Here is a 24,271-nt window from a genome sequence, read left to right as displayed (position 1 = left end):
CCCTGCTTCAAAGGCGGACTCAGGTAGCGAGACTAGCCCAGTGGAACGTTTTGTTCTCGGGCTCTTCGTCGGCATCGGCACCGGGATCTTCGAGTGCATCGACGTCGTCAGCGTCCAGACCATCTTCCTCGGCCGCCCTTGCATCGAGTGCATCGAGGCTTCGGGCCTCTGCATCGGCGCCGAGACATCGGATAGCTGCATCGACGCCGGTGGTACCGGGACCTCGTCTGCTGATGTCGTCGGACGGTGGTGCATCGTCAGGAGTGCAGGTGAGGGCTGTCCATTCCCCTGCTGGTGGCGGTGAGCCTTCGGGTGGGTCTCCTCCCACCCTGAGGGCTCCTGCGGTACAGCCCCCCCGAGACCGACCTTCTTCGGCCTCGGCCCCGAGGAAGCGACGGATGGATTCTACGTCCTCCTCGTCGGTGCCGGGGAGCTCCGGTGACATGCTTCGGAAGAAGTCGAAGAAGCATCGACACCGGTCTCCTCCCCGCGTTGGCACCGAGAGCTCTGGGTCGCCGAGGGATTCGGCACCCAGCAGGCATCGGCACCGAGAGGACCGCTCACCCTCTGTCCAAGAGGTGTCGATGCGCTCCACTCTGGACAGCCCGGAACAGCCTCCTCGCCCGGAACAGGTCCTGACGTCGACGCCTGCATCGACCTCACAGCCTTTCTCTGCAGCCGCTCTAAACGAGAGCCTCCGGGCCGTTCTCCCAGAGATTCTGGGAGAGCTGTTGCGCCCTACCCCTCCGGTACCGGCGGTGCTTGCGCCTCCGGTACCGTCGAGCGTGGCGCCGGCTGGCCCATCGCCCAGGTTGAGGTCCCCGACGTCGGTACCGCGTGCGGTGCCGGCAGCGGCCACCTCCCAGGAAGGCTCCCCGACTACGTCGGCGGAGGGAGCTTCGCCGATGCGGGCGAGGGAGTCTACCTCTCGACGCCCCCATCGTGGACGTGGCTCCACTGAGTCGAGCAGGGCGAGGTTGCAGACACAGGTTCGTGAACTTGTGTCTGACACCGAGGGTGAGGCCTCGTGGGAGGAAGAGGAAGATCCTAGATATTTCTCTGACGAGGAGTCTGAGGGTCTTCCTTCTGATCCCACTCCCTCTCCTGAAAGACAGCTTTCTCCTCCCGAGAGTCTGTCTTTTGCTTCCTTTGTCCGGGAGATGTCTACGGCCATCCCCTTCCCGGTGGTTGTGGAGGACGAGCCCAGGGCTGAAATGTTTGAGCTCCTGGACTATCCTTCTCCACCTAAGGAAGCGTCCACCGTTCCCTTGCACCATGTCCTAAAAAAGACATTGCTTGCGAACTGGACCAAGCCACTAAGTAATCCCCACATTCCCAAGAAGATTGAGTCCCAGTACCGGATCCATGGGGACCCAGAGCTGATGCGCACTCAGTTGCCTCATGACTCTGGAGTTGTGGATCTGGCCCTAAAGAAGGCTAAGAGTTCTAGGGAGCATGCTTCGGCGCCCCCGGGCAAAGACCCTAGAACCTTAGACTCCTTTGGGAGGAAGGCCTACCATTCTTCTATGCTCGTGGCCAAGATCCAGTCTTACCAGCTCTACACGAGCATACACATGCGGAACAATGTGCGGCAGTTGGCGGGCTTGGTTGATGCTCTTCCCCCTGAGCAAGCCAAGCCTTTTCAGGAGGTGGTCAGGCAGCTGAAGGCGTGCAGAAAATTCCTGGCCAGAGGAGTTTATGACACTTTTGATGTTGCGTCCAGGGCCGCTGCTCAAGGTGTGGTGATGCGCAGGCTCTTATGGCTGCGTGCCGCCGACCTGGAGAATAGAATCCAGCAGCGGATTGCGGACTCGCCTTGCCGTGCGGACAACATTTTTGGCGAAAAAGTCGAACAGGTGGTAGAGTCTCTCCACCAGCGGGACACCGCATTCGACAAATTCGCCCGCCGGCAGCCTTCAGCTTCTACCTCTACAGGTAGACGATTTTTCGGGGGAAGGAAGACTGTTCCCTACTCTTCTGGCAAGCGTAGGTACAATCCTCCTTCCCGACAGCCTGCGGCCCAGGCTAAGCCCCAGCGCGCTCGCTCTCGTCAGCAGCGTGCGACTCAGCAAGGCCCCGCGGCTCCCCAGCAAAAGCAAGGGGCGAGCTTTTGACTGGCTCCAGCAGAGCATAGCCGACATCCAAGTGTCCGTGCCGGGCGACCTGCCAGTCGGAGGGAGGTTGAAAGCTTTTCACCAAAGGTGGCCTCTCTTAACCTCCGATCAGTGGGTTCTGCAAATAGTCCGGCAGGGGTACACCCTCAATTTGACCTCAAAACCTCCAAATTGTCCACCGGGAGCTCAGTCTTACAGCTTCCAACACAAGAGGGTACTTGCAGAGGAACTCTCCGCCCTTCTCAGCGCCAATGCGGTCGAGCCCGTGCCATCCGGGCAAGAAGGGCTGGGATTCTATTCCAGGTACTTCCTTGTGGAAAAGAAAACAGGGGGGATGCGTCCCATCCTAGACCTAAGGGCCCTGAACAAATATCTCGTAAAAGAAAAGTTCAGGATGCTTTCCCTGGGCACCCTTCTCCCCATGATTCAGCAAAACGATTGGCTATGCTCTCTGGACTTGAAGGATGCCTACACACATATCCCGATACTGCCAGCTCACAGACAGTATCTGCGATTTCAGTTGGGCACACGCCACTTCCAGTACTGTGTGCTACCCTTTGGGCTCGCCTCTGCGCCCAGGGTGTTCACAAAGTGCCTAGCTGTGGTAGCAGCGGCACTTCGCAGGCTGGGAGTACACGTGTTCCCATATCTCGACGATTGGCTGGTAAAGAGCACGTCCGAGGCAGGAGCCCTGCAGTCCATGCAGATGACTATTCGCCTTCTGGAGCTACTGGGGTTTGTGATAAATTACCCAAAGTCCCATCTTCTTCCAGTGCAGAACCTCGAATTCATAGGAGCTCTGCTGGATTCTCGGACGGCTCGCGCCTATCTCCCAGAGACGAGAGCCAACAACTTGTTGTCCCTCGTCTCCCGGGTGCGAGAGTCCCAGCAGATCACAGCTCGGCAGATGTTGAGATTGCTGGGCCACATGGCCTCCACAGTTCATGTGACTCCCATGGCCCGCCTTCACATGAGATCTGCTCAATGGACCCTAGCCTCCCAGTGGTATCAGGCCGCTGGGGGTCTAGAGGACGTGATCCACCTGTCCACGAGTTTTCTCGAATCCCTGTATTGGTGGACGATTTGGACCAATTTGACTCTGGGACGTCCCTTCCAAATTCCTCAGCCACAAAAAGTGCTGACCACGGATGCGTCTCTCCTGGGATGGGGAGCTCATGTCGATGGGCTCCACACTCAAGGAAGCTGGTCCCTCCAGGAACGCGATCTACAGATCAATCTTCTGGAGTACGAGCGATCTGGAACGCTCTGAAGGCTTTCAGAGATCGGCTGTCCCACCAAATTATTCAAATTCAGACAGACAACCAGGTTGCCATGTATTATGTAAACAAGCAGGGGGGCACCGGATCTCGCCCCCTGTGTCAGGAAGCCGTCAGCATGTGGACCTGGGCTCGCCGGAACGGCATGGTGCTCCAAGCCACATATCTGGCAGGCGTAAACAACAGTCTGGCCGACAGGTTGAGCAGGATTATGCAACCTCACGAGTGGTCGCTCAACTCCCGAGTGGTGCGCCAGATCTTCCAAGCGTGGGGCACCCCCTTGGTGGATCTCTTCGCATCTCGAGCAAACCACAAAGTCCCTCAGTTCTGTTCCAGGCTTCAGGCCACCGGCAGACTGGCATCGGATGCCTTCCTCCTCGATTGGGGGGAGGGCCTGCTGTATGCTTATCCTCCCATTCCTCTGGTGGGGAAGACTTTGTTGAAACTCAAGCAAGACCGAGGCACCATGATCCTGATTGCTCCTTTTTGGCCGCGTCAGATCTGGTTCCCTCTTCTTCTGGAGTTATCCTCCGAAGAACCGTGGAGATTGGAGTGTTTTCCGACCCTCATCACGCAGGACGAAGGGGCTCTTCTGCATCCCAACCTCCGGTCCCTGGCTCTCACGGCCTGGATGTTGAGGGCGTAGACTTTGCCTCTTTGGGTCTGCCAGAGGGTGTCTCCCGCATCTTGCTTGCTTCCAGGAAAGACTCCACTAAGAGAAGTTACTTCTTTCATTGGAGGAGGTTTGCCGTCTGGTGTGACAGCAAGGCCCTAGATCCTCGCTCTTGTCCTACACAGACCCTGCTTGAATACCTTCTGCACTTGTCTGAGTCTGGTCTCAAGACCAACTCTGTAAGAGTTCACCTTAGTGCAATCAGTGCATACCATTACCATGTGGAAGGTAAGCCGATCTCAGGACAGCCTTTAGTTGTTCGCTTTATGAGAGGTTTGCTTTTGTCAAAGCCCCCTGTCAAGCCTCCTACAGTGTCATGGGATCTCAATGTCGTTCTCACCCAGCTGATGAAACCTCCTTTTGAGCCACTGAATTCCTGCCATCTGAAGTACTTGACCTGGAAGGTCATTTTCTTGGTGGCAGTTACTTCAGCTCGTAGAGTCAGTGAGCTTCAGGCCCTGGTAGCCCAGGCCCCTTACACCAAATTTCATCACAACAGAGTAGTCCTCCGTACTCACCCTAAGTTTCTGCCAAAGGTCGTGTCGGAGTTCCATCTGAACCAGTCATTTGTCTTGCCAACATTCTTTCCCCGTCCTCATTCCTGCCCTGCTGAACGTCAGCTGCACACTTTGGACTGCAAGAGAGCATTGGCCTTCTACTTGGAGCGGACACAGCCCCACAGACAGTCCGCCCAATTGTTTGTTTCTTTTGACCCCAATAGGAGGGGAGTGGCTGTAGGGAAACGCACCATATCCAATTGGCTAGCAGATTGCATTTCCTTCACTTACGCCCAGGCGGGGCTGGCTCTTGAGGGTCATGTCACGGCTCATAATGTTAGAGCCATGGCTGCGTCGGTAGCCCACTTGAAGTCAGCCTCCATTGAAGAAATTTGCAAAGCTGCGACGTGGGCTTCTGTCCACACATTCACATCCCATTACTGCCTGCAGCAGGATACCCGACGCGACAGTCGGTTCGGGCAGTCAGTTCTTCAGAACCTGTTTGGGCTTTAGGATCCAACTCCACCCCCCGAGGGCCCTGTTTGTTCTGTTCCAGGCTGCACTCTCAGTTAGTTGGTAAATTTTTTAGGTCAATCTCAGTTATGTCCTCGCCGTTGCGAGGCCCAATTGACCTTGGTTGTTGTTTTGAGTGAGCCTGGGGGCTAGGGATACCCCATCAGTGAGAACAAGCAGCCTGCTTGTCCTCGGAGAAAGCGAATGCTACATACCTGTAGAAGGTATTCTCCGAGGACAGCAGGCTGATTGTTCTCACAAACCCGCCCGCCTCCCCTTTGGAGTTGTGTCTTCCCTTCAGAGTTTTGTCTTGCTACATACTGGACTGGCCGGCTCGAGCCGGTTTCGGGCGGGAAGACGGCCGCGCATGCGCGGTGCGCGCGAGGGCTAGCAAAGGACTTTGCTAGTGAAGATTTCGATTGGAGGGGCTGCCGTGGACGTCACCCATCAGTGAGAACAATCAGCCTGCTGTCCTCGGAGAATACCTTCTACAGGTATGTAGCATTCGCTTTGCGCTTGAATGTCACATAACAAGAAGCTTAATCACATTGTTGCAGGAATAGACATAATCCATATCAAGAGCTAGTTAAATGTGGCAATCCACTTTCTAAACCAGTCTCTCATTGGCTTACTACTCCCTAAACTTCCAGTCCCAGTCCTCTTGCCCCTCAACCTATCTCCTGTATAGAAACTGTGTAATCTATATCAGAAAGCATTCTAACTCTCCTTTTCCTGTTCCTTAAGAGAGATCCAGTTTATAGAGGGATCCCCTACCTCCCCAGTGCATCCCATCTATGAACCATAAGTTCAGCAGTGTTGACACTGATATATCCTTTCATTATTATGGATAAGCATTTTTTCCAAGCTGCTGCCAGTTCCATCCTGGCCACCACTAATAGGTGAATTATTAATTTATTCTTGTCCACCCAGGGTAGATTGACTGCAGTTCTCTTTACTCTCTGCCAGTATTTAACTACGACTAGGTTCTCCCTCTCCCATCTCTCCAGAATCACATCAACATAAAGCACTGGCTGAAGCCTCATCGGGGTAAGATGCCAACGACACATCAATTTATATCCACTTTCAATAAGGGCTTTGTATATCCCCCACTATTCAGTCCCAGTTCCTTCTCCACTCTTATTTGATATTTGTGTTTTATTTGTTCCCTCCCATCGAGTACCTCATAAATATCCAATGTGATCAGTGGTGTGCTGGAGCCGGCTCGCATGAGCCGGTTGTTAAATTTTATTGATTTTTGCGAGCCGGTTGTTAAATTTTATTGATTTTTGCGAGCCGGTTGTTGGAGTCAGGCAGCGAGCACACGAACATCTGGGGTTTTTTCCTCATCCTCTCTCCCTCCTCCCCCAGCCCCCACCCGCCCGTGAGTCCCCAGCAGGCCAGCATACCTCAGCTTCCTACCTCATCATGCCGTTCCTTAGGTTCATCATCCTCCCCTCACCACTACCTGACCAACCCGGAACCTTTTCTCTGCCAGATCCCACCCACGCGTAAGCAGGAAGTTGCATCAGCAGAGACAAGGCTCCGGGTCAACCACCACTAGAGCTGCTGGAAGATTAAGGTTTAAACAGCGCTGCAGTTACAGCATCAGCCCGGCCAACTGTGTCGGCTCCAAGTCTATCAAGTGCATTTACAGACAAGTATCTTTGTATTTAGTGCTCTGGGGTTTAGACTGATTCTTTACACTTCAGAGTCTACTAGGGATTTACATACGTTTATTCCAAGCTGTTTCTGTAATAGGATTGTCTTTGTCTTTTTTCTTGTCTTCCTTGTATTATTTGTTGCTATTGTAAATAAAATAATACTTTATTTTATAATTGGGTATGGAGTTAGTTCCTTTTATTATTTTAGTGCAGTGGGCTTGCATCTAAGGATAAGGAGTGACACATTTACTCCTGACACTGTGCCTACTAATGTTAGTTTTGTCTAAGACCCATTTCTGTCCTAATTTACACTGAGTCAGGTATCCCAGTAACTACTACTACTACTTAACATTTCTAAAGCGCTACTAGGGTTACGCAGCGCTGTACAATTTAACATGGAAGGACAGTCCCTGCTCAAGGAGCTTACAATCTAAAAAAAAAACCAGGGAGGGCACAACCGATGTTGTGGGGGGAAAAGGTCTCGGTGGGTGGAAAAAGCACGGACAGCACCCCAACAGAAGGCCGGAAGACTTGCATGTGGCAGGATGAGCGCAAAGTATAGAGATGCAGACCTGACCCACAGGAGTAGAGAAAGAGAGGATGATGTGAATGAATTGTGGTTTTGGTTATGAAAACACCACACACAAAAAGAAAAAAAAAAAAAAAGTAACACCCCAAAAATGAATAAACATGAGATCTATTTGCATACAGTGCAGGCAGTGCATCATATGCATATTCATTGGGGAAATCCTGAAAACCCAATTGGGTTGAGGACCAAGGTTGCCCACCCCTGCACTAGCGCCTTTCCACTCACAGCTTGATATTGAATATGTTACAAATTTAGACAAAGGATAGGTTGGCCCTTAGAGGGGAAGGAAGCGGCTTCCCAATAGGACATAGACATCGGGGGGGAGGGGGGTATTTAGAGAATAAGGCTAAGAATCACACAAAGGAAAAGAAGGGGGATGGGATGTGGATAGGGAGGGGAATTTAGTAGGGGAAGTTGTACATGGCTGTATTGAGTTGGGAGGAAGTTGTTGGGAGGAAGTAGAGAAGAAGGCTCTGTTTGTTGGTTTGTAAACATTTCTCTGGTTCTCCTATGCTAATGTTTTGTAATGAGGATTCTGTCTCTAAAAAGCATTTTTTTTCCAATCGGTTGCTTTTTCTGCTGCAGTGTTGGTGAGTTGTACATGTTGTATCCATCCATAGGTGGTGATGAGAGAATGTAATTTAGCAGGAGAAGGTCAGGTTTACCTCAGTTAATACAATGTTCTCTCTGCAGGCCCTGAGATCACTGATGAGCTTGTGAAGGTGCTGCGCAGACGTCTGGATGAGGCCACTCTTGACATCATAACTGTCATGCTGGTGCGAAACTGCAAGCTGACACCTTCAGATGTGGAGGTGAGGACCACATCCCAAACGAGCGAAACCAGTACCGCTCCTATACAGCCTGATCTGTCCATCCCAGCTAAAGTAGCAACAGTGCCACCTCTAGCCAGCTCCACTTGGACTGGAAAAGATGATGTGGTTCTCTCGTATCCATTCCTCCTGGAACAAACACCTCACTTTCTTCTGACTTTCCTCTTCCTCTTCCGTACCCTTCTGTGTGATGCCACTGCTTCTGTCTTGCAGTTTATCCAACCACCGGGGACCCCACCCACAGAGCTCCTCCAGTTCGTTCTCCCACAGTCCTGCCTGCCCTGGCTGCATTTATTAGCATATTACCTGCGACAGAACCTGCAGATCTTCCTACATATGCCAAAATACACAGACAGCAATGTGGAACATCACTTCCAGGTGAGAGCACCTAACACCTCAGATCCTGAGGAGAAGTAACATTTTACAGAGGAGAAGAGCCTTTCTTCAAGGAACCATTCTTGTAAAACTAATATGGGGTGATCTGTTCTTGGTAAATGGATTACTATGAGCAGTTTGTAGAGAAACAAAAACTATGATGGCGGATAAATACCATGTAACCACCTCTCCTACTTCACTTTATAAGCTCTTTCTCTACCTTACATGTCCTCTGTGCTTGTCACATTCATTTACATAGAAATATAGAAAAATAAAGGCAGATAAGACCATATGGCCTATCCAGTCTGTGCCCTCTTTATTAGGATTTACTACCCGCTCTTTGGGAGTGCCTTCAGAGCAGCTTACAGCATAACATATAAGGGAGAAGGCAGCAAGAAAATAAAAAGAACGGCACAGAGAATAATGAGTAGGAGGGGAAGAACTACAATATCAGACAGGATGGGGTGGAGGGGGGAAGAAAGAGTGGAGGAGTGGCCTAGTGGTTAGGGTGGTGGACTTTGGTCCTGGGGAACTGAGTTCGATTCCCGGCACAGGCGGCAAGTCACTTAACCCTCCATTGCCCCATGTAAGCCGCATTGAGCCTGCCATGAGTGGGAAAGTGCGGGGTACAAATGTAACAATCAGGATTGCTACAGTTGTCCTCAGGACTCTATCCGAGTACTCGTTGGTATTGATAAAGAGGGATATTAAGAAAAGATGAGTTTTGAGATCAGTCTTGAATTTATCCAAAGAGGATTGTAGGCGAAGTGGAACTGGGAGGGAGTTTCATTGTTGTGGACCTTGAACAGAGAAAATTGTCTGTCGTGTGTGTTCGCCAATTATTTCTCGGTAGGTCGGGATAACTAGCTGGTTTAGTTCCACTCGTGGGTGGTAGAGTGGTGAAAGAAGTGGGATAGAGGCCAGAATGTGTTAGAAGAGAAGTGGGGTGATCGTTTTCAGGTCTCTGTAATAGGACCTTCTTGTCAATGCTGATGGACCAGATAAACTAGTCAAGTAGTTGGAAAGAATCAGGAAATGGTCGGACCAAGAGAGGGGAAGTACTGAGGTGATGTGTAGTGAATAGGCCGAAGATAGAATAGTCAAAATAAGATGAAGTGTGTGTCCACTCTGGTGTGTAGGTCCTACGACATATTGTGTAAGATTGAGATCAGAGAAGAGAGCTAAGAAATCTTTGGAAACTAAAGAGAGCGGGTCATAAGGGTGGATAGTGAAGTCACCTAGCACTGCAGGAAAAGGGGAGTTAAGAGAGAAATCTGTCGGCAGTGAGTGCAGAAGTTGGCAAGGATGGCTTAGAGGGAAGGAGGGAGGAACACCAGGATGTACCTGTCCCAAGCTTTCTTGAACTTGGATAGTTTTCATCTCCACCACTTCCACCAGGAGGCCATTCCATGACTTCCCCTTTCACCTTCATCCTATGCCTCCTCGTTCCAGAGCTTCCTTTCAATTGAAAGAGACTCGCCTCCTCTGCATTTATGCCATGGAGGTATTTAAACATCTCTGTGATATCTCCTCTCTCCTGCCTTTCTTCCAAAGGCCTCTCATATTCATACAAACCAAAAAGAACCATGATCAAAACAAGATCATGATCTGAATACCTTGGAAGTAACTGCCTGTATCTGGGGCTCAAATGTGAGATGACTCTGAAGGATAACTCTCAAAATCTTAAGCTGAGATTTTAACATAAATGTGGCACCATTGATAATCTTATAGATGCAAGAAATTGAGTCACAAATTGTCTTTTTACTATTCAATTTTAATTTAAATTGTCTAAACCACAATTAATAAGAGATGAAATTTCCTGAAGAGTGTTAGTGAAAGTGATATAACTTGTGATGTCATCAGCAGAAATAAAAGTAGAGAAACCTAATTTAGACAACTTCATTCCTAGCTGTGACATTGGTGATGAACAAAATTGGTGATATTGGTGAGTCCTGAGTAACTCCACATTTCAGAACCCAATTGCCGGTTTAACTTGATAGGATTGATTAGTTAGGAAGCCCTTAAACCATTCTCACACCACCCCTCTTATAGCAATAAGGTCCAGTAAGTTTAACAGTATTCCATCATCAGCCAGGTCAAAAGGACTGGACATATCGAATTGCATAATAAGAACAATTCTACCCTGGCAGATTTCGCCTCTAGATTCAGAGACCAATATGATTAAAACTGTTTCTATACTAAAACCACTTCTGAATCCTGATTGAGAATTATGTAGAACATTATGGTTCTCCAACAATTCTGTTAGTTGTTTCGCAACAGTTTCCTCCATTATTTTAATGCATGTAAACTACAGGACGATAATTAATTAAATCATTTAGTAACATAGTAAACATAGTAGATGACGGCAGAAAAAGACCTGCATGGTCCATCCAGTCTGCCCAACAAGATAAACGCATATGTGCTACTTTTTGTGTATACCTTACCTTGATTTGTATCTGCCATTTTCAGGGCACAGACTGTACATAAGTACATAAGTAATGCCACACTGGGAAAAGACCAAGGGTCCATCGAGGCCAGCAACCTGTCCACGACAGTGGCCAATCCAGGCCAAGGGCACCTGGCGAGCTTGCCAAACGTACAGACATTCTATACATGTTATTCCTGGAATTGTGGATTTTTCCCAAGTCCATTTAGTAGTGGTTTATGGACTTGTCCTTTAGGAAACAGTCTAACCCCTTTTTAAACTCTCCTAAGCTAACCGCCTTCGCCACGTACTCCGGCAACAAATTCCAGAGTTTAATTATGCGTTGGGTGAAGAAAAACTTTCTCCGATTTGTTTTAAATTTATTACACTATAGAAGTCTGCCCAGCACTAGCCCTGCCTCCCAACCACTAGCCCTGCCTCCCACCACCAGCTCCACCACCCAATCTCGGCTAAGCTTCTGAGGATCCCTTCCTTCTGAACAGGATTCCTTTATGTTTATCCCACGCATGTTTGAATTCTGTTACCGTTTTCATCTCCACTACATCCCGTGGGAGGGCATTCCAAGTATCCACCACTCTCTCCGTGAATGAAGAGGTGGATATAAAAGTTATCTCAGAGTCCTGGTGGAAGGAGGTCAATCAATGGGACCTGTGGGGCTCTAACTAAGGTGCACCGAAAAATGGGCTGCGCTAGTATAGGAGATAGAGCAGCTTTTAAACTAGAAACTGGGGGAAGGCCGACAGTTGATGAAAAGCACATGGTTTGGGATAAGGTATCTTTCAAAGATCTCACCAAAACAGGGAAGATAGGGTATCCCGATAGTGAGGTTGTAAAAGAGACCATAGTAGATCAGGTGTCCTAAAATAAAAATCCAACAAAAAATTGCAAATTAATTAGGGCCTCTTTTACTAAACCGTGCCAGCGATTGTCAGTTGGGCAAATAAGAAAAAGTCCATAGGCCCTTAATTTCAAAGTTGGATTTTTTTGGAATAAGGGTCAAGACAATTTTCCACCTTCAAGTGTAGGAAAGACCCAGTAGAAAAAATGTTCATTACACAACACATTAACCTTCCAGTTTACTAAGCTGCCCGGCAATTCCGACACAGTCCGTTCAAAGTGAGTGGGCTATTTCAGCATTAGCACATGGCAGCTGTTAGCACTGTTTAGTAAACAGGAGGGTAATTAACACACAGGGTGATTTCAATGGTGGGATAAATGGAGTCTAAATTGTATCCTCATGTTAGTATATTGTCATAATTTAATTATTTGATCTCGGCATATTTAGAAATGTTCTAATTTTATTTCTAATGAAATATAGAATTCAGCAGAACCAATCTCTCTCTTTCCCCACAGCATTATTTCCATCCCCACAATGTCATTCCTGACCTAGATATCTTCTTATACAACAAGCCTGGAGGACAAGGCACTGGTGGGAAAGGTATGTGGAGTCTGATGGAGAATGTTGCTGTCTCTTATTGAAGAGCTATGTGAATTATTTTTCCTATCCATTTTGTCCCTAGTGTTTCTATTTTGTTAGTGAAATATTTCTATTTATTTATTTCACTTGAAGACACCTTACATCTGTTACATGAAGTGACTTGCATTGACTTAAACATAAACACAAAAAAATAGAATCGAAATACTTAAATATTAACAAACGGAAACCCCCAAATCCCTCAGTAAAACCTATCCCCCGTTCACTCACCCTTCCCACACACCATGTCAGAGAGCCAGATCTTGAGTTCCTAATGAATAGCCAAAAATTCTTACTGGTGTGTTCTGTGGGCACAGTGTTCCATCAAGAAGGGCTATGAAACACAAAAGCTTAAAAGCAAGTAGATTTGAAGCTCCCTTATTCAGGTCACTGCAAAATTACATACTTAAACAAAATAGTGCGTGTTATTTTTGTTCACATGTGACATTTTGTTTTACTGCATTAAAACCCTATAGGAACATAAGAAAAGCTATGCTGAATCAGACCAGGGTCCTTCAAGCCTAGCAAAAGGAGATCTATTTTTAAGAGTTCATTTCCAGGGATGAACAATGACACTCCCATACTGGAGGTGGGACTTCCCTACAGCATCCCTGTAGATCTCCTCTATGTACCTCTCTGTCTCTCTCAGCTCCACCAAGTCTGCTACACTAGCCTCAAGAGAATGGACCCATTATCTGAGAACTAAGAGCTCTTTGCAATGGCTGCACACATATAACCACTCACCAACTGGGAGATAATCATACATGTGACACTGAATGCAAAAGACTGGAGGTTAGGGCTCTTCAGGAGACGGATGAAGGGAGATATGATTGAGGTCTACAAAATCCTGAGTGGTATAGAACGATTAGAAGTAAATTGATTTTTTTACTCGAGGAAGTTATATGAAATACTTTTACAACAAATAGGAGGAAATATTTTTTCGCTCAACGAATAGTTAATCTCTGGAACTCTTTGCTGGAGGATGTAGTAACAGGGACCTGGGGAAAGGAAGAAGCGATATGGATCACCTTAAAAAGAGAGGCTAGAACTTCTGTGCACAGGGGTGTTGTCTACAGACCTCCGAAACAATTGGAGGAATTAGATAAAGACCTAATCGCAGATATTCAAAGTTGGGAAACAAGAGAGAGGTGCTGTTGCTGGGAGATTTCAATCTGCCGGATGTAGATTGGAAGGTTCCATCTGCGGAATCGGAAAGAAGTAGAAAGATCGTGGATGCTTTCCAAAGCGGTTTGGTCAGACAAATGGTGAGGGAACCCACGAGGGAGGGAGCGATGCTGGATCTGGTGCTCACAAATGGGATAGCGTGTCAAATATCCGAGTGGGTGCCCACTTGGGCAGCAGTGACCATCAAACGGTTTGGTTTGATATTACAGCTAAAGTGGAGAGCGGCCACTCAAAACTCAAAGTTCTGGATTTCAAGCGTGCTGACTTTAGTAAAATGGGAGAATACCTGAGGAAGGAGATGATGGGCTGGGAGGAAATACGAGAAGTGGAAGGACAGTGGTCCAGTCTGAAAGAAGCTATAAATAGGGCCACGAACCTTTATGTAAGGAAAGTAAATAAAAGCAAGAGAAAAAGGAAACCGATTTGGTTCTCCAAGCAAGTGGCAGAGAAAATAAAGGCTAAAGAGTTGGCGTTCCAGAAATAGAAAAAAACTCAAGAAAAGGAACACGAGGAGGAATACCGGATGAAACTGAAAGAAGCCAAGAGAGAGATACGTCTGGCGAAAGCGCAAGTGGAAGAACAAATGGCTAGAAATGTAAGAAGGGGTGACAAAAATTTCTTCAAGTATATTAGTGAAAGGAGAATGACTAAGAAGGGAATTGTGAGACTAAAAGATACTGCGAACCGCTATGTGGATAACGATGAAGGAAAAGCAAATTTGCTAAATAGATACTTTTGTTCTGTTTTCACAGAAGAAAATCCTGGAGAAGGACCGCGCTGGAGTGCAAAAAGTACAAATGAGATTGAAGTGGATAGAGCACCGTTCACGGAAGAGAGTGTGTATGAACAACTTGAAAAGCTAAAGGTGGACAAAGCCATGGGACCGGATGGGATCCACCCTAGGATATTGAGGGAGCTCAGAGAGGTTCTGGTGGGTCCTCTTAAAGATTTGTTTAATAAATCCTTGGAGACGGGAGGGTTCAATGGGATTGGAGAACGGCGGAGGTGGTCCCTCTTCACAAAAGTGGTGATAGGGAAGAAGCTGGACACTACAGGCCGGTAAGCCTCACTTTGATTATTGGAAAAGTAATGGAAGCGATGCTGAAGGAAAGGATAGTGAATTTCCTGGAAGCCAATAAGTTGCAAGATCCCAGACAACATGGTTTTACCAAAGGGAAATCATGCCAAACGAATCTCATTGAATTCTTTGATTGGGTGATGGGAGAATTGAATCAGGGACGAGCTATAGATGTAATCTACTTAGATTTCAGCAAAGCTTTTGACACGGTTCCCCACAGGAGGCTCTTAAATAAACTGGATGGGCTGAAGATTGGACCCGAAGTGGTGAAGTGGATTAGGAACTGGTTGACGGACAGAAGCCAGAGGGTGGTGGTGAATGGAATTCGCTCGGAGGAGGGAAAGGTGAGTAGTGGAGTGCCTCAAGGATCAGTGCTGGGACCGATTCTGTTCAATATATTTATGAGTGACATTGCCGAAGGGTTAGAAGGTAAAGTTTGCCTATTTGCGGATGATACTAAGATCTGCAACAGAGTGGACACCCGGGAGGGAGTGGAAAACATGAAAAAGGATCTGAGGAAGCTAGAAGAATGGTCTAAGGTTTGGCAATTAAAATTCAATGCGAAGAAATGCAAAGTGATGCACTTAGGGAATAGAAATCCTCAGGAGACATATGTGTTAGGCAGGGAGAGTCTGATAGGAACGGACGGGGAGAGGGATCTTGGGGTGATAGTATCTGAGGATCTGAAGGCGACGAAACAGTGTGACAAGGCGGTGGCCGTAGCTAGAAGGTTGTTAGGCTGTATAGAGAGAGGTGTGACCAGCAGAAGAAAGGGGGTGTTGATGCCCCTGTATAAGTCGTTGGTGAGGCCCCACCTAGAGTATTGTGTTCAGTTTTGGAGGCCATACCTTGCGAAGGATGTAAAAAGAATTGAAGCGGTGCAAAGAAAAGCTACGAGAATGGTAAGGGATTTGCGATATAAGACGTATGAGGAGAGACTTGATGACCTGTACATGTATACTCTGGAAGAAAGGAGAAACAGGGGTGATATGATACAGACGTTCAAATATTTGAAAAGTATTAATCAGCAAACGAACCTTTTCCGGAGATGCGAAGGAGGTAGAACGAGAGGACATGAAATGAGATTGAAGGGGGCAGACTCAAGAAAAATGTCAGGAAGTATTTTTTCACAGAGAGAGTAGTGGATGCTTGGAATGCCTTCCCGCGGGAGGTGGTGGAAATGAAAAGGGTAACAGAATTCAAACACGCGTGGGATAAACATAAAGGAATCCTGTTCAGAAGGGAATGGATCCTTAGGAGCTTAGCCGAGATTGGGTGGCAGAGCCGGTGGCGGGAGGCGGGGATAATGCTGGGCAGACTTATACGGTCTGTGCCAGATCTGGTGGTGGGAGGCAGGACTGGTGGTTGGGAGGCGGGGATAGTGCTGGGCAGACTTACACGGTCTGTGCCCTGAAAAGGACAGGTACAAATCAAGGTAAGGTATACACAAAAAGTAGCACATATGAGTTTATCTTGTAGGGCAGACTGGATGGACCATACAGGTCTTTTTCTGCCGTCATCTACTATGTTACTATGTTATTGTATCTGGGTTTAAAAAAGGTTTGGACAAATTCCTGGAGGAAAAGTCCATAGTTCTGTTGAGACAGACATGGGAAGCAACTGCTTGCCCTGGGATTTGTAGTATGGAGTGTTGCCACAATTTGGGTTTCTGCCAGGTACTTGTGACCTGGCTTGGCCACTGTTTGGAAAACAGCGTACTGGGCTAGGTGGACCATTGGTCTGAGCCAGTATGGATACTCTTATGTTCTATGTTCTGTTGATCCTTGCAGAGCTCTGGGTCTTGCTGCTTCCGGATTTCAGCCTTTGTGCTGTGACTTTCTGCAGGGTTGTCTGTATATATAGTGGGTTCTCAAGCCTGATTGGTTGAGGTTTCATGCATGCAGTTTAATTGGAGCAATTTTTGATTCATTGGTAAAATGAGTTAAAACATTAAAGTAGGAAAGTCTAGTGGTCAGATTTCTAAATTTTGGCAGGAAAACTGAGGCAAGAAAGTTCATTGGAAATAAATTTAAATCTGTCACTAATGAACTTTCCTGCCTCAATTTCCCTACCAAAGTTCAAAATTGTGACCAACAGCCTTTCCGCCTGTTTCTGCAAAATGTTGTATTACATCTTCCAGACTTACAGTGGTGTGCTTTAGTTGCTCAAAATCATCACTGACAGTGAAGGTTTTCCAGCATTACTATGTCCTCAAAATCCTCGTTGGTAAAGAAATCATTTTTTTTTCTGCTATTACCTTATCATTCCTGAACCCTCCATTTAGTCCTTGATCATCCAGCATAAGAACATAAGCATTGCCATACTGGGACAGACCAGCAATTTCCTCACGGGAGTTTTACTTCAGATATATTATGAAAATGTTTATGGTATTATTTCTTTCTTCTACTGCAACCTTCTTTTCAAAGTCTCTCTTGACCTGTCTTATTACTTTTTACTTCTAACTTGCCAGTGCTTATGTTCATCTTTGTTTTCTTCATTTGAGTCTACTTTCCATATTTTTAAGAGATGCTCTTTTGGTTTTCACTCTCTTCTATCCAGGGTAGTGGAGTCTGAGTCAGATTCAGAGTTGGAAGCAATTTTGGGTGGAGTCAGATTCAGTAAAAATGTACTGACTCCAGCTCCAGTCCAGCTTCAAAATAAAAAACATTTTAATATATGGTAAATTTATAATTTTATACTTGCGTCTTTGTCCTTTTATTTATCAGTACTTTAGATCCAGAACAAAAACATTTAAAGCCTAATATCAGTAGGAGTTTGAGCTGGAGTTGGAGCTGTATTCTAAGTCAAAAGTGTGGTGTACAGACCCCACAGTTCTGCTTCTAGTTCACTATTAAATCATGCTGGCCATTGTTTGTCCTTCTTTCAACCTTTTTTGATGTGTATAATGTTTTTTATTTGGGCTTCCAAAATGGCCTTTTTAAATAATATCCATGCCTGATACAGACTTTTTAAATTGAGTTTTAATGCGTAACAGAAAGACCAAACTTAATATATAAATTTCTCTCAAATGACTCTAAAGCACGTTCAAACAAGGAAAATAGAGTTATAGAAATTAGTACAATTAGACCACGATCGAAATCTCAACCATAGGAAGATGGCCGTTAGAAATACAAAAAAAAGAAAAGGTACCAGGACTATACAATGTCTCATACAAAATAAAGCCCTGATTGGTACTTTTTTATCTATTTGCTGATCTACTACTACTTAACATTTCTAAAGCGCTACCAGGGTTACGCAGCGCTGTACAATTCAACAAAGAAGGACAGTCCCTGCTCAAAGGAGCTTACAATCTAAAGGACAAAAAAGGCAGTCAGTCAAATTGGGGGCAATCTAGATTTCCTGGATAAGTACATAAGTAGTGCCATACTGGGAAAGACCAAAGGTCCATCTAGCCCAGCATCCTGTCACCGACAGTGGCCAATCCAGGTCAAGGGCACCTGGCACGCTCCCCAAACGTAAAAACATTCCAGACAAGTTATACCTAAAAATGCGGAATTTTTCCAAGTCCATTTAATAGCGGTCTATGGACTTGTCCTTTAGGAATCTATCTAACCCCTTTTTAAACTCCGTCAAGCTAACCGCCCGTACCACGTTCTCCGGCAATGAATTCCAGAGTCTAATTACACGTTGGGTGAAGAAAAATTTTCTCCGATTCGTTTTAAATTTACCACACTGTAGCTTCAACTCATGCCCTCTAGTCCTAGTATTTTTGGATAGCGTGAACAGTCGCTTCACATCCACCCGATCCATTCCACTCATTATTTTATACACTTCTATCATATCTCCCCTCAGCCGTCTCTTCTCCAAGGTACAATGGTTAGGTGCCGAAAGCGACATTGAAGAGGTGGGCTTTGAGCAAGGATTTGAAGATGGGTAGGGAGGGGGCTTGGCGTAGGGGCTCAGGAAGTTTATTCCAAGCATAGGGTGAGGCGAGGCAGAATGGGCAGAGTCTGGAGTTAGCGGTGGTGGAGAAGGGTACTGAGAGGAGGGATTTGTCCTGTGAGCGGAGGCTACGGGTAGGAACGTAAGGGGAGATGAGGGTGGAGAGGTAATGAGGGGCTGCAGATCGAGTGCATTTGTAGGTTAGTAGGAGAAGCTTGAACTGCATGCGGTACCTGATCTAGACACATGCTTAGCCTCCACAAATGTCTTGAGTTGAGAGAGTTCATTGAAAACATATTGATTATTCGCTAACCAAATCACACATTTTCCATGGAAATCTCAGTACCAATGTAGCCCCTAATCATACAACTTCTTGGCAATAAATTAAAAACTGTTTTCTGTTTCTATCTGGAAACATTGGAAAATATTTGTACCTTTCCAAGTAAGAAAGAGGAATCTTCTCAACAAACATATAACCACAAAATGGATTGTTTATGAAAAATACAAATTTTACTAGTAAGGTTGCCCTCTTAGAAACATTTTCAAAAGAACATTTGAAGTATCCCTAATAAGTCCCAGACTATTGGAAGAGATCTCAGTCAAAGAATGTTCCTCATGAAGAAAATACCCCCATCTCACGCTCATGGGTAAATAATAAATCTTATGAAACAAGAGGAAAACCAGTCTCTGGAATCTTCAAAACTTTCTTAAGCTTTAACCAATATCAATTGCAAAAGATTTGAAAGAGTAGATAAAAAGACAAAGTCACGCCAGCCAAAAGTGGAGAAACCAAGGTCTTGAAGGGCTCTGATACCTTCTGAGGGACCATATCAGATCCTCTTCCGGCTGTCAGTAATGCACGTTCCTGGATAATTATTTCAGTTGTCTGGTGCAAGATGATTCTCTCCACTTTCTTCTCAGGGAGTTCACTAACTGCTCCTCATTTTCAGGGATTGCCTGTATAGCTCTCTCATTTCTGGATGAGCATGGAAGCCCCATATCACTAGGCTATGAACATCAGAACCCCTTCAGGTTGAGTTTCCAGCCTCCTATAGATCTGCTCCATGCTGCTGAGTTTGAAAGTTTAACCACAGTGAACAAGTTTGTGCCGGGAGCTCAGCCAGGTAAGTATCACCTGTTCTTCGATTCCCTCCCTTTCTCCTTCCTGTTGTCCTGACTCTTCTTTCACTTTCTCCCCTTCTCTTAGTCTTTTCTCATCCAGATGACATTGTTTAGTTTTCCTCATCCTCTCCTTTCTTTCCTTTAATTTGTTCTGAGGCCTTTCTATTTTTTTTTTTTGCGCCTTGCCCCGTGTTTCCTTCTAAACACTCATTTTACATATCTATCTTCTCATTGCCTCTCTTCTTCCTATAAGCTGGTTCATCTAATGACCTCTCCTCCCAACTCTTATTGTTTCCTTTTCTTTTTGCTTCTCCTCCCAGTCCTTTTCAGATGTCCTCTTCTGAATGCATTTTCTCACAGCCTTTCATTTACCCCATCTCCTCCTGTTTTCTCTCTCCCTCGCTTGATTCTTCTTTCAGCTTGTAATGTAATATTGTGGTTTTCTCAGGCTTTTCTACAGGCCAAGCCCACATCCAGCAGTTGGCTTTCCCTCTCATAAACTCCTGTTCTCCTCTTTTCTCCACCCTTTATTCCTGCTTTCCTACTCTCCTGTCCTTTCTTGGCTTCTACACCCCTTGCCCCTAACCTTCTGCCCCCCCCCCCCCCCCACCTAAATTCACATCAGTGTCTGGACTAGATTTACCAATGTGTGTTAATGCACACATTAACCTGTGCTAATATGACCCATATTTATTTTTATTTATTTATTTGTTACATTTGTAGCCCACATTTTCCCCACCTATTTGCAGGCTCAATGTGGCTTACATAGTGCCATGAAGATGTTTGCCAACTGCGGTAGAGAAACAAATATAAAGTGATGTTATAGTCGAATAGGGTTCATATGTTTCAGGTGCATTAGGGAATCGGGGAGAAGAGTTATGTAGTGTTCATTATGAGCTTTGGTTTCATTATATTGCAGGGTTCAGGCACTTAAGTTGGGTCGGCAGGGTATGCCTTTTCGAACAGGTTGATTTTTAGTGATTTCCGGAAGTTAAGTACATAAGTACATAAGTAGTGCCATACTGGGAAAGACCAAAGGTCCATCTAGCCCAGCATCCTGTCACCGACAGTGGCCAATCCAGGTCAAGGGCACCTGGCACGCTCCCCAAACGTAAAAACATTCCAGACAAGTTATACCTAAAAATGAGGAATTTTTCTAGTCCATTTAATAGCGGTCTATGGACTTGTCCTTTAGGAATCTATCTAACCCCTTTTTAAACTCCGTCAAGCTAACCGCCCGTACCACGTTCTCCGGCAATGAATTCCAGAGTCTAATTACACGTTGGGTGAAGAAAAATTTTCTCCGATTCGTTTTAAATTTACCACACTGTAGCTTCAACTCATGCCCTCTAGTCCTAGTATTTTTGGATAGCGTGAACAGTCGCTTCACATCCACCCGATCCATTCCACTCATTATTTTATACACTTCTATCATATCTCCCCTCAGCCGTCTCTTCTCCAAGCTGAAAAGCCCTAGCCTTCTCAGCCTCTCTTCATAGGAAAGTCGTCCCATCCCCACTATCATTTTCGTCGCCCTTCGCTGTACCTTTTCCAATTCTACTATATCTTTTTTGAGATACGGAGACCAGTACTGAACACAATACTCCAGGTGCGGTCGCACCATGGAGCGATACAACGGCATTATAACATCCGCACACCTGGACTCCATACCCTTCCTAATAACACCCAACATTCTATTCGCTTTCCTAGCCGCAGCAGCACACTGAGCAGAAGGTTTCAGCGTATCATCGACGACGACACCCAGATCCCTTTCTTGATCCGTAACTCCTAACGCGGAACCTTGCAAGACGTAGCTATAATTCGGGTTCCTCTTACCCACATGCATCACTTTGCACTTGTCAACATTGAACTTCATCTGCCACTTGCACGCCCATTCTCCCAGTCTCGCAAGGTCCTCCTGTAATCGTTCACATTCCTCCTGCGACTTGACGACCCTGAATAATTTTGTGTCATCGGCGAATTTAATTACCTCACTAGTTATTCCCATCTCTAGGTCATTTATAAATACATTAAAAAGCAACGGACCCAGCACAGACCCCTGCGGGACCCCACTAACTACCCTCCTCCACTGAGAATACTGGCCACGCAATCCTACTCTCTGCTTCCTATCTTTCAACCAGTTCTTAATCCATAATAATACCCTACCTCCGATTCCATGACTCTGCAATTTCTTCAGGAGTCTTTCGTGCGGCACTTTGTCAAACGCCTTCTGAAAATCCAGATATACAATATCAACCGGCTCCCCATTGTCCACATGTTTGCTTACCCCCTCAAAAAAATGCATTAGATTGGTGAGGCAAGACTTCCCTTCACTAAATCCGTGCTGACTTTGTCTCATCAGTCCATGTTTTTGTATATGCTCTGCAATTTTATTCTTAATAATAGCCTCCACCATCTTGCCCGGCACCGACGTCAGACTCACCGGTCTATAATTTCCCGGATCTCCTCTGGAACCTTTCTTAAAAATCGGAGTAACATTGGCTACCCTCCAGTCTTCCGGTATTACACTCAATTTTAGGGACAGATTGCATATTTCTAACAGTAGCTCCGCAAGTTCATTTTTTAGTTCTATTAATACTCTGGGATGAATACCATCAGGTCCCGGTGATTTACTACTCTTCAGCTTGCTGAACTGACCCATTACATCCTCCAAGGTTACAGAGAATTTGTTTAGTTTCTCCGACTCCCCCGCTTCAAATATTCTTTCCGGCACCGGTGTCCCCCCCAAATCCTCCTCGGTGAAGACCGAAGCAAAGAATTCATTTAATTTCTCCGCTACGGCTTTGTCCTCCTTGATCGCCCCTTTAACACCATTTTCGTCCAGCGGCCCAACCGACTCTTTGGCTGGTTTCCTGCTTTTAATGTATCTAAAAAAATTTTTACTATGTATTTTTGCTTCCAACGCTAATTTCTTCTCAAAGTCCTTTTTTGCCCTCCTTATCTCCGCTTTGCATTTGGCTTGGCATTCCTTATGATCTATCCTGTTACTTTCAGTTGGTTCTCTTCTCCACTTTCTGAAGGATTGTTTTTTGGCTCTAATGATTTCCTTTATCTTACTGTTTAGCCACGCCGGCTGACGTTTAGTCTTTTTTCCCTTTTTTCTAATACGTGGAATATATTTGTCCTGAACCTCCAGGATGGTGTTTTTAAACAGCATCCACGCCTGATGCAAGTTTTTTACTCTGCGAGCTGCTCCTTTCAGTCTTTTTTTCACCATTTTTCTCATTTGTCGTAATCACCTTTTCTATAGTTAAACGCTAGCGTACTTGATTTCCTAGTTTCACTTCCTTCAATGCCAATATCAAAACCGATCATATTATGATCACTGTTATCAAGCGGCCCTCGTATCGTTACCCCCTGCACTAGATCATGAGCACCACTAAGGACTAAGTCTAGTATTTTTCCTTCTCTTGTCGGCTCCTGAACTAGCTGTTCCATGAAGCTGTCCTTGATTTCATCAAGAAATCTTATGTCCCTTGCGTGTACAGATGTTACATTAACCCAGTCTATATGCGGGTAATTGAAATCCCCCATTATTATTGTGTTGCCCAGTTTGTTTGCGTCCCTGATTTCCTTTAACATTTCCGCATCCGTCTGTTCGTCCTGGCCAGGCGGACGGTAGTACACTCCTATCACTATCCTTTTCCCCTTTGCACATGGAATTTCAATCCACAGTGATTCCAAGGAGTGTTTTGCTTCCTGCAGAATTTTCAATCTATTTGATTCAAGGCTCTCGTTAATATACAATGCTACCCCTCCACCAATCCGATTCACCCTATCACTACGATATAATTTGTACCCCGGTATGACAGTGTCCCACTGGTTATCCTCCTTCCACCAGGTCTCAGAGATGCCTATTATATCTAATTTTTCATTTAGTGCAATATATTCTAACTCCCCCATCTTATTTCTTAGGCTCCTGGCATTCGCATATAGACATTTCAAACTATGTTTGTTGTTCCTAAGTACATCATGCTTAGTACTTGACAGTATTAATTGGCAATCTTTTGTCTGATTTTTATTGTTATTTAAAGATATTTAAGGTGGTCATACGTTATTTTCACAGGTTTTGGTAATGCATTCCAAAGTTGTGTGCTTATGTAAGAGAAGCTGGATGCATAAGTTGATTTGTATTTGAGTCCTTTACAGCTTGGGTAGTGGAGATTTAAGTATGTCAGTGTTGATTTGATTGTGTTTCTGGTTGGTAGATCTATGAGGTCAGTCTTGTATCCGGGGACTTTGCCATAGATAATTTTATGGACCAGGGTGCAGATTTTGAAAGCAATTCGTTCTTTGATTGGGAGCCAGTGCAGTTTTTCTCGGAGGGGTTTGGCGCTTTCAAATCGCGTTTTTCCAAATATAAGCCTGGCTTCTGTGTTTTGGGCGGTCTGAAGTTTCTTTATGACTTGCTCTTTGCATCCCGCATAAATTCCATTGCAGTAGTCAGCATGGCTTAGTACCATTGATTGTATCAGGTTTCGAAATGTTTCCCTCGGGAAGAATGGTTTCATGC

The 24,271-nt window shown here is 45.8% G+C and overlaps 1 protein-coding gene across 6 annotated transcripts in view; it reads left to right on the top strand.

The window, feature by feature from the left end:
- Nucleotides 1-24,271, top strand: part of SZT2 (SZT2 subunit of KICSTOR complex) — a 484,798-nt gene that overhangs the window by 302,396 nt on the left and 158,131 nt on the right. For all 6 annotated transcript variants that reach the window (XM_030207429.1, XM_030207428.1, XM_030207430.1 and 3 more), the window contains exons 46-49: nt 8,018-8,136; nt 8,368-8,532; nt 12,329-12,413; nt 19,566-19,739. In XM_030207429.1, coding sequence (XP_030063289.1) covers nt 8,018-8,136; nt 8,368-8,532; nt 12,329-12,413; nt 19,566-19,739 — 543 coding nt within the window. The remainder of the gene's footprint in view (nt 1-8,017; nt 8,137-8,367; nt 8,533-12,328; nt 12,414-19,565; nt 19,740-24,271) is intronic.

The sequence above is a fragment of the Microcaecilia unicolor genome, chromosome 6, assembly GCF_901765095.1.
Source record: "Microcaecilia unicolor chromosome 6, aMicUni1.1, whole genome shotgun sequence".
Taxonomy (NCBI): Eukaryota; Metazoa; Chordata; class Amphibia; order Gymnophiona; family Siphonopidae; genus Microcaecilia; species Microcaecilia unicolor.
Note: the sequence above shows the minus strand (reverse complement) of the source record. Positions and strands in the feature narration are given on the sequence as shown.